Source organism: Leucoraja erinacea, chromosome 4, assembly GCF_028641065.1.
Source record: "Leucoraja erinacea ecotype New England chromosome 4, Leri_hhj_1, whole genome shotgun sequence".
NCBI lineage: Eukaryota > Metazoa > Chordata > Chondrichthyes > Rajiformes > Rajidae > Leucoraja > Leucoraja erinaceus.
This window is the reverse complement of record NC_073380.1, coordinates 54,750,327-54,769,823: the sequence shown is the minus strand read 5'-3', so window position 1 is coordinate 54,769,823 and position 19,497 is coordinate 54,750,327. Positions and strand designations below refer to the sequence as shown.

General features: G+C 44.3%; 1 protein-coding gene across 2 annotated transcripts in view; it reads left to right on the top strand.

The window, feature by feature from the left end:
* Nucleotides 1–19,497, top strand: part of b4galt6 (UDP-Gal:betaGlcNAc beta 1,4- galactosyltransferase, polypeptide 6) — a 79,128-nt gene that overhangs the window by 36,056 nt on the left and 23,575 nt on the right. The window contains exons 1-2 of one of the 2 annotated variants that reach the window (XM_055634309.1): nt 19,024–19,125; nt 19,377–19,496. In XM_055634309.1, coding sequence (XP_055490284.1) covers nt 19,394–19,496 — 103 coding nt within the window. In that variant the 5' untranslated portion in view covers nt 19,024–19,125; nt 19,377–19,393. Of the gene's footprint in view, nt 1–19,023; nt 19,126–19,376; nt 19,497 lie in introns of those variants that run through there. The other variant, XM_055634308.1, reaches the window with a different exon arrangement.

The window sequence follows — 19,497 nt, the reverse complement described above, 5'->3', positions numbered from 1 at the left end:
TCAGCACCTAGTCTTTCCATCACCTTTGTTCTTGTGGACAGATGAGATGAAGATTAACATATCAGAGTGATGGCAAGAGCAAAGTATGGAGGAGAGAAGGAACTGCCCAAGATCCAAAGCATACCACCTCATCTGTGAAACACGGTGGTGGGGGTGTTATGGCCTGTGCCTGTATGGCTGCTGAAGGTACTGCCTCACTTATCTTCATTGATGATACAACTGCTGATGGTATTGGCATAATGAATTCTGAAGAGCATAGACACATCCTATCTGTTCAAGTTCAAACAAATGCCTCAAAACCCATTGGCCGGCGGTTCATTCTACAGCAAGACAATGATCCCAAACATACTGCTAAAGCAACAAAGGAGTTTTTCAAAGCTAAAAAATGGTAAATTCTTGAGTGGTCAAGTCAATCACCCGATCTGAACCCAATTGAGCATGCCTTTTATATGCTGAAGAGTAAACTGAAGGGAACTAGCCCACAAAACAAGCATAAGCTAATGATGGCTGCAATACAGGCCTGGCAGAGCATCACCAGAGAAGACACCCAGCAACTGGTGATGTCCATGAATCGCAGACTTCAAGCAGTCATTGCATGCAAAGGATATGCAATAAAATACTAAACATGACTACTTCCATTTACATAACATTGCTGTGTCCCAAACATTATGGTGCCCTGAAATGGGGGACTATGTATAAACACTGCTGTAATTTCTACATGGTGAAACCAAAATGTATAAAAATGGCCTTTATTAAAATCTGGCAGTGTGTACTTTTAACCACATATGATTTTTTTTCTATTACAAATCTCAAATTGTGGAGTGCTGAGGCAAATAAATAAATGATGGGTCTTTAGCCCAAACATTATGGAGGGCACTGAAGATTTTGGCATTTTTACATGGAGGAAACAGTCAGAGTTTTGGGGAAGATTTATAGGTCCTAGAGCCAATATCAGAGTACAGGTGCACAACCTTTTATCCGAAAGCCTTGGGACCAGACACTTGTCGGATTTCGGACATTTTCGAATTACCGAATGGAAGATTTTTAGCGTAGATTAGGTAGGTAGCGCGGGCGGCTTGAAAAGTCTGGAGTGGCTGCCTCCTCCCCGGAGACCGGGGAATCATTGTAAATCATTGCATAAATGTTAGTCAGTTAGTTTGGAGGGATTTTATGTGGTGGGGGTAAAGGGGGAAACTTTAATTCTTAGTCCCCTACCTGGTCGGAGAGGCGGGGAGCGGGCAATGCCTTACCGGGTCGCCGTGCAGTAAGCTCCGCAGCGCTGTGGCCACCAACTCCCAGCTGGGGGCTGCGGGCGTCCGGCTGCGGGTGGCGCCGGTTGGAGCTCCGACCCCGGCAACTCTACCCCTGGCTGCGCGGCGCTCCAAATCCAGCGGGGCCCGCGGTCGGACGCCCGCAGCCCCAGCTCCGCGATGTTGGGAGTCGGCGGCATTGCAGCGCTGGATACCAGCGGGGAGAGGGCAATGCCTTACCGGGTCGCCGTGCGGTAAGCTCCAGAGCGCTGTGGCCGCCGACGCACAACATCACGGAGCTGGGACTGCGGGCGTCCGGCCGCGGGCCGTGCTGGATTTGGAGCGCCACGCAGCCAGGGGTAGAGTTGCCGCGGCCGGACGCCCGCAGCCCCAGCTGGGAGTTGGCGGCCACAGCACTGCGGAGCTTACTGCACGGCGACCCGGTAAGGTATTGACCGCTCCCCGCCTCTCCGACTAGGTAGGGGACTAAGAATTAAAGTTTCCCCCTTCACCCCCCCCCCCCCCCCCCCCCCCCCCCCCCCACATAAAAGCCCTCCAAAATAACTGACTAACATTTAAGCAATGATTTACAGATGTTTAAGTATCTCCCCGGTCTCCGGGGAGGAGGCAGCCGCTACAGTAGTACAGACCTGGGTTGACCGTGGGTCGTTTCGGGTCAAGTTTGGCGCCAAACGCGAGCTTTGGTGTGCAGACGACATCCTGGTAAAAATGGCCGGTTTTCGGAGTTTTCCGGTTTCCGGAACTCCGGATAAAAGGTTGTGCACCTGCACTATAATGCCATTAATCATGCTATACATGAACTGGAGGCACTAGCTTGAATTGGAGATGCATGGGAGGCTAGAATTGAAAATATGATTTCTGCTGATTGTTCAAATTCATCAAATACCCAATTTTGAAAATTTACCATTTTTATGACCCATTTCCAAAGTTACCAAATCTGCCAACATGCTACATTACCATACTGCAGCATCATTTAACTTTCAGATTTTCCATACTCTAGCCTTTTAACCATTCCTATGTATCCATGGCTTCTAACACAACTTAGTTATTTTGCTACATTATTTTATTGGAGTTGTAACCTTTTTCTCAAGGTTGTAATCTCTACCAACTTCTCCTAATTTTCTTCAACAATATCACCTGCATACAAATTAAAGGTCTTGGACATATGCTGACGATACCCTGTTCCATCTCTCTTCAACAAACCCTTTCCTCCCTGCTGTCAGGACACTTGTTTGATGTGGTAAACTCTTAAAAATTCCCTGCTTCTGCAGAGATGACATACGTGTTCCTGTGATACACACTTTTGAAATTATTTAATTAGGCTCCCTAGTCATTCCCAAGCTTGACTTGAATTCATAACTGATTATGTACTTTTGAAGTAGCTTTAAATTACAGATAATATTTGCGATGGATTGCGTCAGTCGTCTACTCAAGACAAGTAACTGCAGATGCTGGTTTATAAAATAAAGTGCTGGAGTAACTCAGCGGGTCAGATCACATCGCTGGAATAAATACAAGCCTTGGAACAGTTCCAACCCAAAACATCACCTATCCATGTCCGTCACATAAGATGCCTGACTCGCTGATTTACTCCAGTGCTTTGTTTTTTTTTCCTCCCAGTTTTTGGTTGAGTTGAAATTATACAAATTGGGAATAGGCTCCTTGACCTACTGAGTCTATGCCAACCATTGAAAACCCACTTTGCCTGAGCCTGCACTAATGTAATTTTATTATTATTGCATTCCCAACACTTCCGCCAGGTTCTATCACTTACCTACACACAAGCAGCTATTTATAGTGGCTGTTTAACCTACCAACTTGCAAATCTTTGGGATGTGGGAGGAAATCTGAGAACCCGAGAAATACCCACGTGCTTAGAGGAAGAACATGCAAACTCCACGTATGCAGTTTTGGCCTGCAACAAATATGGTTACCATCTCTACAATTTTATCCACTCTTAATAATTTATTTTTGAACCATTAAACTTGCCTTCATCACTTTCATACTTTCATTCTTGCTGCGTTCTATTTTGTTATCCTCCTATTTCATTATCCTTCTATAAATACAATTAGCAATATGTTTGGACAGTGACACTGTCAAGTTTAGCAGTTAATGAACAAGAAAATAAAATCAATTAATCTTAAAGCAACATTCTGCATAGATTAAACCAATTGTCAAGTCTTCGTGCACATAACATTTTAGTTTATTGAATAAAATTACATTAAGTTTAGGTCGACACAGTGGTGTAGCTGGTAGAGCTGCTACCTCACAGTGCCAGAGATCAGGGTTCAATCCTGACTTTGGGTGCTGCCCGTGTGGAGTTTGCATGTTCTCCCAATGACCACGTGAATTTCCTTCAGGCCCTCCAGTTTCCACCCACATCCAAAGACTTGCGGATTTGTAGGTTTAAATGGCCTCTGTACATTGCCTCTAGTGTGTGGAAGTGGATGCGAAAGTGGGATAACATAGAACCAGTGAGAATGGGTGATCTATGGTCAGTGTGTGGTGAAGGGCCTTTTACCATGCTGTATCTTTCAATCAATCAAATGGATCAAAATGGGCCACAACAAAGACACAGTCTAATGCTTGCTTACAGCAATGATACATTGCTATATTAACAAAAAACACTGGGAACGTTCAGGTCAGGCAAATTCAGTGAAGTGAGAAACAGTGTTAACAATTCCGATCCAATAGACAATAGGTGCAGGAGTAGGCCATTCGGCCCTTCGAGCCAGCACTGCCATTCTATACGATCATGGCTGATCATCCACAATCAGTACCCCGTTCCTGCCTTCTCGCCGTATCCCCTGACTCCGCTATCTTTAAGAGCTCTATCTAACTCTCTCTTGAAAGCATCCCGATCATTGGCCTCCACTGCCTTCTGAGGCCGAGAATTGTAATTTATTTCATATTTGTAGCACCTGCAGTATTTTGGGTTTCATCAATAGCCTTATTCAATAATGGAATGTGCAACAATGTTACAAGGGTTGCCTTCCTCATGGTTGAATTGAGCAAAGTTTGCAAAATACAAAAGGACATTGTAGAATCTTTACAACACGGGAAGAGTATCAATTGAGCCTGCCCAAGAAAGCGAGAAGCAGAAATTACTGAACATCAGGATGTAGAATGACCTCAAACCTTGGACATATGTTGATACTAAATATAATAAAGACCATGACTAAAAGATGTGCTGTAAAGTCATCACATTAGAAATTTCAGTTTAATATTCTGGAATACAAAAGTGCTTAAAAATGCAATCTGTTGGACTGCAGTGGAAGTGAAATGAAAGTTGGAAGATTTTCTAAAGTACACTAGACATACTAATTTTCAACTGAACAATTCACATGGGCATCACAAAATTAGAATGTAGATATCAGCAACTATTTGAGTTTTTTTATAATTCATTGATACAATCTAATTAAACTATTCAACCATTTAATATGCTACAAGAAATAAATGTGCATTGGACAGGTATCTACAATGCTTGCAAGCACTGTAGTTACATTTGATATCCACTGTTGTCATGAAGTGGCAGCAGTCAGAAATGGGATTTCATCTCTAGAAATCTGGCCACAATAAAACTCGAGTAATTGCAATCTGATTATTTGGAAATCTAAAAAAAAGATAGTGCTGGAGTAACCCATGTTGAACAGCACCTCAGATAGTTGATGTTCCGTGTCAGGACCTTTCTCGGTGCTCCCGATGTGGCCTCCTTTACATCGGTGAGACCAAGTGTAGTTTCGGCGACAGTTGTACTAGTTCCGAAATGTAAATTATTTGGCATTTGGCACTACGGTGCCTTGTTTTCAGCACTCCCATTAAATTTACTGTTTGTCAGCTAAATAATTTAAATGAGAATGTAGGTGACATGATTAGTAGCCAAACCCAAGCAAATGAAATAAGTTATCTAGACATCTTGGTCAGCATGAATGAGTTGGGCTAAAGCACCTGTTTCTGGACTCTGTGGCTCTAATTAAGGTGAATTTGAAATTTTACTCAACAAGACCAAAGATATATTGTATGATAACTTTACAAACTAAAGAATCATATATATATATATAATGCACTGTGAATATTTTGATAATACTTGAACATGAAATGGCTTTCTCTTTCTCTCATAATATATTTGATATTAAATAGTGGAACACCAACCTTATTTGTGTTTAAGTACTGGAGGTGGTTTTTGCTTCTTATTACAAATCCACTATTATATATCATTGCCTTCATATTTGGATACACATAGGCTTTGTTATTATACCCATCCACCTAGGCCACTGTAATAGCAATTTTGCAAGTACATACTGGGACAGAATTGTAATGGAAAAATTGCTCTACACTGGCTTGTTTTTATTTATTTTCTGAATCAGTGTTTTCCTTTTTATATTATTGTTTACTTTTAATGCTTTAATTATTTGTCCTGCAATCCTGGCTCGAGGGAAAGTAGTGAGCTTTGGAGCACAAGTAGCAGATCTGTGACCATAGTTGTGCCAGTGGCCTTTATCATTTTTCTTACTGTAATGGATGTGTTGGCCAGGAAGGAAAGTGCAAGTGTCCATTTTGCTTCCAGCGAAAGGATAAAACAAATTAATGGCCATTTATAGATTTCCTTTTTAATTGGTTACAAAGAAACACATAAATCTCAATGGGTGTAAATTTCCTAGGAACCCTGAAGTGCCACCAACACACTCGAGATTTTTCCCTTCATGACAACTTGGAAATCCAAGTCACAGTAAATCTTTTAATGTCATGCATAAATTGGGTTATTTTATGTTTCTTTGAATATATGGGTGGCACGGTGGCACGTTGGTAGAGTTACTGCCTTATAGCGCCAGAGACCCGGGTTCGATCCTGACTGCAGGTGCTGTCTGTGCGGAGTTTGTACGTTCTCCCCGTGACCTGCGTGGGTTTTCTCAGGGATATCTGGTTTCCTTCCACACTCCAAAGACATACAGGTTTGTAGGTTCATTGGGTTGGTATAATTGTAAATTGTCCCTCGTGTGTGTAGGATTGCGTTAGTGTGCGGGGATCGCTGGTCGGCACGGACTCAGTGGGCCAAAGGGCCTTTCCGTGCTGTATCGCTAAATTAAACAAATAAATGTTATTACATAGCTCAGTCCAGCACAGGAACAGGCCCTTTGGCCCACAGTGTCTGTACTATTAGTTCATAGGTCATAAGTGATAGGAGTAGAATTCGGCCATTCAGCCTATCAACTCTACTCCACTCACAGTCACAGTCTACTTCAATCACAGCTGATCCATCTCTCCGTCCTAACCCCATTCTCCTATCTTCTTCCCATATCCTCTAACTCTTGCACTCATCAAAAAACGATCTATAGTGCCCTCCATAATGTTTGGGACAAAGACCCATCGTTTATTTATTTGCCGCTGTACTCCACAATTTGAGATTTGTAATAGAAAAAAAATCACATGTGGTTAAAGTGCGCATTGTCAGATTTTAATAAAGGCCATTTTTATACATTTTGGTTTCACCATGTGGAAATGACAGCAGTGTTTATACATTGCTCCCCCATTTCAGGGCACCATAATGTTGTATGTCATGTCAATGAAAGTAGTCATGTTTAGTATTTTGTTGCATATCCTTTGCATGTAATGAAGTCTGCAATTCATGAACATCACTAGTTGCTGAGCGTCTTCTCTGGTGATGCTCTGTCAGGCCTGTATTGCAGCCATCTTTAGCTTATGCTTGTTTTGGGAGCTAGTCCCCTTCAGTTTTCTTTTCCGCATATAAAAGGCATGCTCAGTTGGGTTCAGATCGGGTGATTGACTTGGCCACTCAAGAAGTGACCATTTAGTTTTGGAAAAACTCCATTCTATTCACTGTAGAATGAACCGCCGGCCAATGAGTTTCGAGGCATTTGTTTGAACTTGAGCAGATAGGATGTGTCTACACTTCAGAATTAATTATGCTACTACCATCAGCAGTTGTATCATGAATGAAGATAAGTGAGCCAGTACCTCCAGCAGCCATACATGCCCCCTTGTTTTTGTTCAATAGATTCAGGATCAGTTCCTGTGGATTGCAGGATAGCTAATGTTATCCCACTTTTCAAGAAAGGAGCGAGAGAGAAAACAGGAAATTACAGACCAGGTGGGAAAAATGTTGGAGTCAATTATTAAAGAGGTAATCATGGGACATTTGGATAGCAGTAAAAGGATTAGTCCAAGTCAACATGGATTTATGAAAGGGAACTCATGCTTGACTAATCTTCTGGAATTTTTGGAGGATGTGACAAGTAAAATGGATGAAGGGGTGCCAGTGGATGTAGTGTATCTAGACTTTCAGAAAGCCTTTGATAAGTTCCCGCACAGGAGACTAGTGACTATAATTAGAGCACATGGTATTGGGGGTAGGGTGTTGACATGGATAGAAAATTGGTTGGCAGACCGGAAGCAAAGAATAGGAGTGAATGGGTCCTTTTCAGAATGGCAGGCAGTGGCAAGTGGAGTGCCGCAAGGCTCCGTGTTGGCATCGCAACTGTTTACCATATATATTAATGATTTGGAAGAGGGAATTAGAGCAACACTAGCAAGTTTGCAGATGACACAAAGCTGGGTGGTAGTGTGAGCTGTGAAGAGGATGTTAGGAGGTTGCAGGGTGACCAGGACCGGTTGAGTGAGTGGGCAGATGCGTGGCAGATGCAGTATAATATAGATAAATGTGAGGTTATCCACTTTGGCGGCAAAAACAAGGGGGCAGATTATTATCTCAATGGGATTAGGTTAGGTAAGGGGCAGGTGCAGCGAGACCTGGGCGTCCTTGTACACCGATCACTGAAAGTTGGCTTACAGGTACAGCAGGCAGTGAAGAAAGCTAATGGAATGTTGGCCTTCATAACAAGAGGATTTCAGTAGAGGAGTAAAGAGGTTCTTCTGCAGTTGTATACGGCTCTGGTGAGACCACATCTGGAGTATTGTGTACAGTTTTGGTCTCCTAATTTGAGGAAGGACATTCTTGTGATTGAGGCAGTGCAGCGTAGGTTCACGAGATTGATCCCTGGGATGGTGGGACTGTCATATGAAGAAAGATTGAAAAGACTAGGGTTGTATTCACTAGAGTTTAGAAGGATGAGGGGGAATCTTGTAGAAACATATAAAATTATAAAAGGACTGGACAAGCTCGATGCAGAAAAAATGTTCACAATGTTGGGCGAGTCTAGAACCAGGGGCCACAGCCTTAGAATAAAGGGGAGGTCATTTAAGTCTGAGGTGAGAAAAAACATTTTCATCCAGAGAGTTGTGAATTTATGGAATTCCCTGCCACAGAGGACAGTGGAGGCCAAGTCGCTGGATGGATTTATGAGAGAGTTAGATAGAGCTCTAGGGGCTAGTGGAGTAAAGGGATATGGGAAGAAAGCAGGCACGAGTTATTGATAGGGGACGATCAGCAATAGGGTGCTGATTGTGGATGATCAACCATGATCACAATGAATGACGGTGCTGGCTTGAAGGGCCGAATGGCACCTATTTTCTATGTTTCTATGCCCAGGCCATAACACCACCACCACCACTGTGTTTCACAGGTGAGGAGGTATTCTTTGGATCTGTGGATGACGCAGTCAACCTGGGCCTGCATGTCATCCTCCAGTACCTAGACCGCCAGGGGACAATAGACAATAAGTGCAGGAGTAGGCCATTCGGCCCTTCGAGCCAGCACCGCCATTCAATGTGATCATGGTAGATCATCCATAATCAGTACCCCGTATCCGCCTTCTCCCCATATCCGCTGACTCCGCTATCTTTAAGAGCCCTATCTAGCTCTCTCTTGAAAGTATCCAGAGAACCGGATTTCCACCGCCCTCTGAGACAAAGAATTCCACAGACTCACAACTCTCTGTGTGAAAAAGTGTTTCCTCATCTCTGTTCTAAATGGCTTACCCCTTATTCTTAAACTGTGGCCCCTGGTTCTGGACTTCCCCATCATCGGGAACATGTTTCTCGCCTCTAGCGTGTCCAAATCCTTAATAATCTTATATGTTTCAATAAGATCCCATCTCATCCTGAATTCCAGAGTATACAAGCCCAGCAGCTCCATTCTCTCAGCATATGACAGTCCCGCCATCCCGGGAATTAACCTTGTGAACCTAGGCTGCACCCCCTCAATAGCTAGAATGTCCTTCCTCAAAGTTGGAGACCAAAACTGCACACAATCCACCAGGTGTGGTCTCACTAGGGCCCTGTACAACTACAGAAGGACCTCTTTTCTCCTATACTCAACTCCTCTTGTTATGAAGGCCAACATGCCATTCGCTTTCTTCACTGCCTGCTGTACCTGCATGCTTACTTTCATTGACTGATGAACAAGGATCCCCAGCCCGTTGTATTTCCCCTTTTCCCAACTTGACACCATTTAGATAATAATCAGGAAGGATAATAAACAGGAAGGCAGATTATTATCTAAAAGGTGTCAAGTTGGGAAAAGGGGAAATACAATGGGATCTGGGGATCCTTTGCGATTAGTAAGCTCACCAGTGCTCTATTTCTTCTTAGTGATGTTACCAAACAGTTGATTTTGGTAAGCCTAAGGTTTGGATGATGTCTAACAGTTTTATTCCTGTTTCTCACTCATAATGGCTTATTTGATTATCATTGGCACTACTTTGGTCCTCATGTTGATAAACAACAATAAAAGTTTCCAAAGGTGATGGAAAGAATGGAAGAAAGACGAGGTGCTGAGAGCTCTCATATACCTGCATTAAGGAAGCAATTAAACACCTGAGCAATTACAAACACCTGTGAAGCCATGTGTCCCAAACATTATGGTGCCCTGAAAATGGGGGGGGGGGGGGGGAATGGATAAACATTGCTACAATTTCTACATGGTGAAACTAAAATGTATAAAAATGGCCTTTAATAAAATCTGACAATGTGCACTTTACTCACGTGATTTTTCTATTACAAATCTCAAATTGTGTAGTACAGAGGTCTGTCCCAATCATTATGGAGTGCACTGTATCTCTGCCTCAAAAATATCCACTGACTTGGCCTCTACAGCTTTCTGTGGCGTAGAATGCCACAGATTTACCACCCTCTGACTAAATAAATTTCTCCATATCTCCTTCCTAAAAGAACATTGTTTAATTTTGAGACTATGGCCTCTAGTCCTGGACTCTCCCACTAGTGGAAACATCCTCTCCACATCCACTCTATCCAAGCCTTTCACTATTCTGTATGTTTCAATGAGGTTCCCCCTCATTCTAAACTCCAACGAGCACAGGCCCAGTGCTGATAAATGCTCATCATAGATTAACCTACTCTCCAGAGCCAGCACATCCTTCCTCAGATATGGTGCTCAAAATTGCTCACAATATTCCAAATACGGCCTTATCAGCGCCTTATAGAGCCTCAACACTACATCCCTGTTTTGGTATACGCCCTCTTGAAATAAATGCTAGCATTGAGTTTGGAGGTAGACAAAAATGCTGGAGAAACTCAGCGTGTGGGGCAGCATCTATGGAGCGAAGGAATAGGCGATGTTTTGGGTCGAGACCCTTCTTCCTATTTTTGTCTACCTTCGATTTTTCCAACATCTGCAGTTCTTTCTTAAACTAGCATTGAATTTGCTTTCTTTACTACCGATTCAACTTGCAGATTAAATTTTTGGGAATCCTGCTCCAGCACTCCCAAGACCCTTTGCATCTCCGATTTCTGGATTCTCTCCTCATTGAGCAAATAGTCTACGCCTTTATTCCTACTACCAAAATACCCGACTCCACACTTTGCTACACTTCTGCCACTTCTCTGCCCACTCTTCCAACCTGTTCAATTCCATCTGCAGAGTTCCTGCTTTCTCTACACTACCTGCCTTCCACCTATTTTCGTATCATCTGCAAACTTGGCCCCCTCGTCCAAATATACAACGTGAAGAGTAGTGGCCCCAGCACCAAGCCTTGCGGAACTCCGCTAGTCACTGACAGCCAACCAGAAAAAGCCCCTTTTTTTTTGCCACTTTCTGTCTTTTGCCATCCAGCCAACCTCCTATCCATGCTAGTATCTGCCCTTTGATACCATGGGCTCTCATCTTCCTTAGCAGCCTCACGTGTAGCATCTTATCAAAGGCTTTGTGAAAATTTAAGTAACTCATATCTACTGATTCACCATTGTCTGTTCTGCTATTTACTTCCAGCAAATTTGTCAAGCAAGACCTCCCCTTCACAAAGCCATGCTGACTTCGGCCTATTTTATCGTGAACTTCTAAGTACTCCGTAACCTCATCCTTTATAATGGACTTGGATTTCAATGCTTGGATGCCCTCTGATGTGACGCATAATAATAATAATATCTTTAATTGTCATTGCACATAAGTGCAACGTGATTTGGTATGCAGCTTCCATCCGATGTCACAACTTAAATAACTAAAATAATTTAGATACCCCGTGAACATGGTTTGTAAAAAGAACATTAAAACAGTAAAACAGTCAAAACAAATTGCAGATGTGTCTGTGCGACGTGACCATCTGAGGGAGACAGTCCATGGGGGTGGGGGGCACTCAGCAGGGCCGGTTCAGAGCTGCTATAGCTCTGGGAATGAAGCTGTTCCTGAGTCTGGAGGTGCGGGCGTAGAAGGCCTTGTAACGTCTGCCAGAGGGAAGTAGTTCGAACAGTCCATTACAAGGGTGTGAGGAGTCTTTATGGGTGCTGACGGCCTTCCTGAGGCACCGTGTATGGTAGATGCCCTCCAAGGCTGGTAGCTGTGTCCCAATAATCTTCTGCGCTCTGTGGATGACGCGCTGAAGAGCTCTCCTCTCTGCCTCCGTGCAGCTGAGATACCACACAGAGATACCATATGTTAGTATGCTCTCTGTGGTGCAGCGGTAGAAGGTTTTCAGCACCTGTTGGGGCAGACCAGTCTTTTTTAATGTTCTCAGGAAGAACAGTCGTTGCTGTGCCTTCTTGACCAGCGCAGCGGTGTTGGTGAACCATGTGAGGTCCTCTGAGATGTGAGTGCCCAGAAACTTAAAGCTGGACACTGGCATCTTTGATCAATTAATAAATAGCAAATATAGTGATCTCCAATGTTTTTTTCTTTTCGTAATGAAGGGCTAGTTTGCTGAACGTAACACTATCCTGATTCTAGGTGTAAGTCCATTGAAAGACTGGCATAATGTGTTGGTTGCCACTGGAATAGTGAAGGGAACACTCTAGATTGGTCAATATATTGGGATAAATTGTGTCATTCGTTACACGCCATGAATTTTTGCTGGCTTTGTGGAAGAACTTGATGTACTTGTTGCAGGACTTCCCAATACCGTCTTTAGACCTATGAGAACAGAATAAGCAACTGTGTATCTGTCATGCCAATTGAGAAAATGTTACCGAGAGACATAGAGTTTGAAACTTGAAGTGTCAGGAGACATTTGTAACAGTGCAACTTTTGCAATGTGGGGAAATTGTGCGGATTTCTCATAAGCACAAACAACAGTGCAAATTAAATGCACTCAATTACTGCCCAGTTGGTCTACACTGCCTCTCATCACTATTTTCATGATTATTGATAGTGTTCTTGTGGCTGTGCTCCCTGCTGATCACCAGTCCCTCACACTCACCCCCATCGTCGTGCATGCGGCACTGAGCAGGATTAATGCACGTAAAGCTGCTGGCCCTGACAGCATCCCCGGGCGCGTCCTCGGGGCCTGTGCTGCGCAGCTGTCAGACGTCTGGATTGACATCTTCAACCTGTCACTTGCCCAAGCAGCTGTCCCCACGTGCCTTAAAATCACCTCCATCGTGCCCACGGTGCCAAAACACTCCACTGCGGCAAGCCTCAACGACTTCCGCCCAGCTGCACTTACTCCCATCATCACCAAGTGCTTCAAGAGGCTGGTCCTGGCACACCTCAAAGGCTGCCTACCTCCCACACTGAACCCCTATCAGTTTGCCTACCGCAAGAACAGGAGTACGGAGGATGCCATCTCAACGGCACTTCACTCCGCCCTCTCCCACCTCGACAACAGAGACACCTACGTGAGAATGCTGTTCATCGACTTTAGCTCAGCATTTAACACCATTATACCCTCCAAACGGATCACCAAACTCATCGACCTGGTCATCGACCCCTCCCTCTGCAACTGGATACTGGACTTTCTAACCAACAGACCCCAGTCTGTTAGGTTAGACCAGTGGTTCCCAACCTTTTTCGCTCATGGGCCCCCTTGGGATCTCTTCAACCACACCTCTTCAACCCTCACCCTGAACCCTGAACTGGCGTTCGACAGGGCTGTGTGCTGAGCCCTCTCCTCTACTCCCTCTTCACGTACGACTGCACACCTGTACATGGTACTAACACCATCATCAAGTATGCAGATGATACAATGGTGATTGGCCTCATCAGCGACAACGATGAGTCGGCCTATAGGGAGGAGGTCCAGCTCCTAACAGCATGGTGCGCTGACAACAATCTGGCCCTTAACACCAAGAAGACCAAGGAGCTAATTGTGGACTACTGAAGGTCTAGGGGTGGCACGCACACCCCCATCCATATTAATTGGACGGAGGTGGAGCGTGTTTCCAGCTTCAGGGTTCTGGGGGTCAACATCTCTGATGACTTCTCTTGGACCCACAATACCTCAACATTGATCAAGAAGGCTCACCAGCGTCTCTTCTTCTTGAGGAGACTAAAGAAGGTCCATCTGTCTCCTCAGATTCTGGTGAACTTCTACCGCTGCGCCATCGAGAGCATCCTTACTAACTGGATCACAGTATGGTATGGCAACTGCTCTGTCTCCGACCGGAAAGCATTGCAGAGAGTGGTGAAAATTGCCCAACGCATCACCGGTTCCCTCACTCCCCTCCATTGAGTCTGTCCAGAGCTAGTGATGTCTGCGAAGGGCGCGCAGCATCGTCAAGGACTGCTCTCACCCCAACCACCCTCCTCCCATCTGGGAGGCGCTACAGGTCTCTCCGTTGCTGGACCAGCAGGTTCAGGAACAGCTTCTTCCCTGCAGCTGTTAACCTACTTAACTGCACCTTGGTGATTGCCAGTCAGGGCCTCGGAAGACCTACCGGTAGGTAAAATGCCTGCTAAACTTCTTAAAAGTGTCTCCTCTCCTTCTCTCCTCCTCCCCCCCCCCCCTCCCCCCCCCCTCCCTCCGTGCTCTCTAAAGGACTTACCATACTCTGTGGCAGCCGTTTACCTTCCTCTTCATCGCGCAGACAGCGCTCCTCCGCTTTCCCTGGCCCCCACCTTCGCTATGTGTGTGTGTATGTGTGCGGTCGATCAATGCAACTCGCGGTTCGGTCGATCCAGCTCGAGGTTTCAACGCGGCCGATCGATCCAGCTCGAGGCTTTCCAGGAGAGTGCCCTCGAGCTTGAAGGTTGAAGACACTCTTCTGGACTCGCGGATTAGGTCACCCAAGTGGGACAGGCCCTTTTCAAGAAGTCTAACTAGGCCAGTCACCATAAGACATAAGAGCAGAATTAGGCATCGCCCCAATTAGAATCAGCCCATGGATTCTACTCCACCATTCAATTATGGCAGATCTATTTTCCCCTCTCGCCTCATTCTCCGGTCTTCTCCTTGTAACCTTTGACGTTCCTCCTTCCTAATCCACCTTAAAAATACCCAATGACTTGGCTTCCACAGCTGTCAGTGGCAGTGAATTTCACAGATTCTCCACCCTCTGATTAAAGAAATTCCTCCTCATCTCCATTTTGAAGGTGCGTCCTTTTATTCTGAGTCTGTGCCCTCTGGCACTGGACTTTCCCATTACTGAAATATCCTGTCACCTATCGACAATGAATATAAGAACAATTTGGAAGATAGTTTTCCTGTAACAAGTGTACATCCTGACTCCAAAATCTGTCATAAAGTAAAATGGAAAGTGCTGGAAAAACTCAGCAGGTTGGGCAGCATCTGTGGAGGAAACGGAATCCTACCAGAGATGCTGCCTGAACTATTGAGTTCCTCCAACACTTGGTGTTTTGCTCAACATTCCAGCATCAGCAGTTCTTTAGGTCTCGAATACATTATTTACAAGGCCTAACTGATCCTAATGCAAGTCATGAGCACATTGAAATACTCTCCACTTAGCTGGAAGCTTGATGCCCCCCAGGGCAAAGGTTTCTGCTGATGGTCATCCCAAATACTATTCTAAAAATATAATTTCCTCCACCTCAGCCACATAGTGGATGCATTGTATCTTATCTACAAACTGCACTGACTTCAGCAAGGGTCTTCTGTACATGCATCTTCAACCACAAATAAAGGCAAAGACTGTAAACAAGTGGGACATGAGACTTACAACTATCTCTTCTGTCACAGACTATTCTAACTTGAAAATTACTTCAATTTTCATTGCCTACCCAGCATCACGGTGGTAGAACATAGAACAATATAGAGCAGGGACAGGCCCTTCGGCCCACTATGTCTGTACGGAACATGCCAGACCAATCTTATCATGTACATATTCTAGGAGCAGAATAAGGCCATTCAGACCATCAAGTCTACTCCGTCATTCAATCTTTCCCTCTCAATCTCCTGCCCTCCTCCCCATAACCACCGACACCCTTTCATCCTGCATAGCATCCTGCACATAATCCATTTCCCTCCATTCCCTGAATATCAATGTGCCTATCCAAATGTGTCTTAAATGCCACTGTCATATATGTCTCAAACACCACCTCCAGCAGCAAGTTCCAGGCACTCGCCACTCTCTATTTAAAAGTAGTTGCCCTGCACACCTCCTTTAAACTTTGCCCCTCTTTAAGCGTTGCCACTCTCACCTTAAAGCTATGCCCTCTAGTGAAAATTGACCTGTTTTAAAACCTTCTTTAGATAAGGAAGCGTCCCAATCTTGAAAAAGGAATAAAACAAAATTAATTTTCACTGCAGGTTGTGTCTCAGTAATTAACACATTCCTTATGTGGTTATAGAAAATGTATCTTTTATTTGAAGAGGAAGCTCTCCCTCTCCCCAACATATTGTTTACAGGAACAGGGAATTCTACTTGTTTCAAGCTCAGGATCCAGTTGATAGAGTTATATATTCTAGAGGAACAGAGTAACTGGGACAGAACTTACTGTTTTTTGTAGCTGTTAAAATTTTGTGAACTTACAAGCATACCTGTATTTCCACTAAAAAGTCTGGACCAAATCAAGGTCTAGTGGTCCCATGTAAAGTGGAGGAGAGTGGTTTCCCAATTGATGGAAATTGCATGGGGAAAAAATTACAAATAAGTACTGGAATTTTAATGTTGGTTTGGCTGCAGCCACTTTTAGTAAAATGAGATGTATATTGGCAAAGATGCCCAGACAGCATGGCAACATTTTAGATGTTATTTTAATTATTTTCCTCCTTTTTTCATTAGTACCAAAGTTGTCTTATGCAGTAAGCAATTTAAATCTTTGCCCCGTTCTCCTAAAAATGGACTAAATTTAGCAAGTGCTCGAACCTGCTTAAGTTAATTTCTTTGATATTTCCAAACTTTAAAATGAAATGAGCCATTAAAATAATTTAATTATTGCCTGGCATGGAATAACTTTGATAGAGAATTAAAAAAAAAATGTTTTTAAGGAATTCTAAAAGTTCTAATTTTGAAGGTAATCGTAAACTAAAATTGTGCTTTCAACAGGTGATTTTCTGATGTTGGGTTTACCTTTGATCCATTAGTTAAACCAACAATCTTTTTTTTGAACAATAAGTAGCAATGTTACAAAATTTTGAGATTTTAAAAATTAAGTCTGCAATTTATCCTATCAGCTAAAGCACAAAAATAAGTTTAATTTGACACCTAATTCACTTTCATATCTTCAGTATTAAAAATGTCATGGCCATTTTCATACTCGGAAGTTAGCATCTTGTTCCCTATTGATTTTCCATTGACTTAACACAAAAGCTGTGATCGAGGACAGTGAAATAGCCATAACTTTCTTAAAAATTAAGAGAACTGAAAGAAAATTTCAGTTACTATAGATTGAAGCATTTTGAAACAAATATTAAGCAATCTTACTTGGATGACCTGAAATTAAAGCATATAATTAGTTAGTTACCCAATTGTAGCTAATTCCAAACTTCAATTACTAGATCTAAACCTCTATCCTTTTCTTAAGAAAAGATTAACATTTTTAAATGGCCTAAGTGTCCAAATAACATTCACAAAGAATTCACAATAAAACATGATTTTTAAATCTCATTTACATTAATTTATAGGCCAAATGCAAGGAATTTAGTGTTCAATTGCTGTAAATTAATGGCCATTTAAATCAGCTTTCGAGTGGGATCCTGTGGAAATCTGTGGCATACGCTGGTTTGGAACGTTCCCATTGCAGTAGATTTGTACCCTCATATGCCCAGAAAAATACTGCGGGATTTAATGGGGCCCCAAATTAGCTACTCGCAACATAAAACTTTGAATAAAGGGATCTTAAGAAGCCCTTTTTAATGTAAAAATAAACAACCTACCTTCCGTTGTCCCCGTATGAGATCTGTCCCGTTGTCGGCGGTCGCGGGTTTAGAGGATAATTTTTAACCTACTACAGGTGCACAACCTTTTATCCGGTGTTCCGGAAACCGAAAAACTCCGAAAACCGGCCATTTTTTCCAGGATGTCGTCTGCACACCAAAGCTCGCGTTTGGCACCAAACTTGACCCGAACCGACCCACGGTCAACCCAGGTCTGTACTACTGTAGCGGCTGCCTCCTCCCCGGAGACCGGGAGACGCTTAAACATCTGTAAATCATTGCTTAAATGTTAGTCAGTTAGTTTGGAGGGCTTTTATGTGAAGGGGGGGGGGGGGTGAAGAGGTAAACTTTAATTCTTAGTCCCCTACCTGGTCGGAAAGACGGGGAGCGGTCAATGCCTTACCGGGTCGCCGTGCAGTAAGCTCCGCAGCGCTGTGGCCGGTGGGGCAGCGGGCGGCGCCGGTTGTAGCTCCGACCCCGGCAACCCTATCCCTGGCTGCGAGGCGCTCCAAATCCAGCGCGGCCCGCGGCCGGACGCCCCAGCTCCGTGAATGTCGGGAGTCGGCGGCGTCGCAGTGCTGGGATACCAGCGGGGAGCGGGCAATGCCTTACCGGGTCGCCGTGCGGCAAGCTCCGGAGCGCTGTGGCCGCCGACCCAACGTTCGCGGAGCGTCGCTGGATTTGGAGCCGCGCAGCCAGGGGTAGAGTTGCCGGGGTCGGAGCTACAACCGGCGCCGCCCGCGGCCGGACGGAGCCCCCAGCTCCGCGAGGTTGGGAGTCGCCGACCAGGTAGGGGACTAAGAATTAAAGTTTCCCCCTTCACCCCTACTCCACCACCACCACATAAAATCCCTCCAAACTAACTGACTAACATTTATGCAATGATTCTCCGGGGAGGAGGCAGCTGCTCCAGACTTTTCAAGCCGCCCGCGCTACCTACCTAATCTACGCTAAAAATCTTCCATTCGGAAATCTGAAAATGTCCGAAATCCGACAAGTGTCTGGTCCCAAAGCTTTCGGATAAAAGGTTGTGCACCTGTATAACAATTAAATTAACCAATTAAGTTTAAAAATAGCTCCATAGAAAGAATCTCCCAGTGATTTTTCGTCAGCAACTAAGTGGGCTGAACAACCTCGATTTGAATAATCTAGGGAAAATCGCGTTTTAAACCCGCCCCCCCTCAACGGCACCAAAATCACGCACACGGGCTGGGACAGATCTGCAGTCCTGCTGAAGGTAGGTTTTGCAACATACCTACAATAAGCGGTAGGGCAGCACGGTGGTGCTGCAGAAAAGTTGCTGCTTTACAATGCCACAGACCCAGTTTCAATCTTGATTACAGGTGCTGTCTGTACAGAGTTTATAAGTTCTCCCTGTGACTGTGTGGATTTTTTCCGGGTGCTCCGGTTTCCTCCCACAATCCAAAGACGTGCAGGTTTGTAGGTTAATTAGCTTTGGTAAAGATTGGGAATTGTCGCTTGTGTGTATGGGGATTGCTGGTCGGCATAGACTCGGTGGGCTGGAGGGCCTTTTTCCGTGCTGTATCTCTAAACTAAACTAAACAATAGATCTGCCTTCTGTTAAGGTGGAATATTGCCAACCATAAGGTTATAAGCGATTCTGATGGTGTACTTGAAAATTGGTGCTGTGTCAAGTAACTTGTTTAACCATGGTATCATCTTTCAGCAAATACTTACCTCTTCATGATGCAAGCACAAGGCAAAATGTTGAGAGACAACGTGCGAACTATTGGCATCCTCATTCGAGACCGATACACCAAGAGAAACAGTACGCTGAATGGCACAGG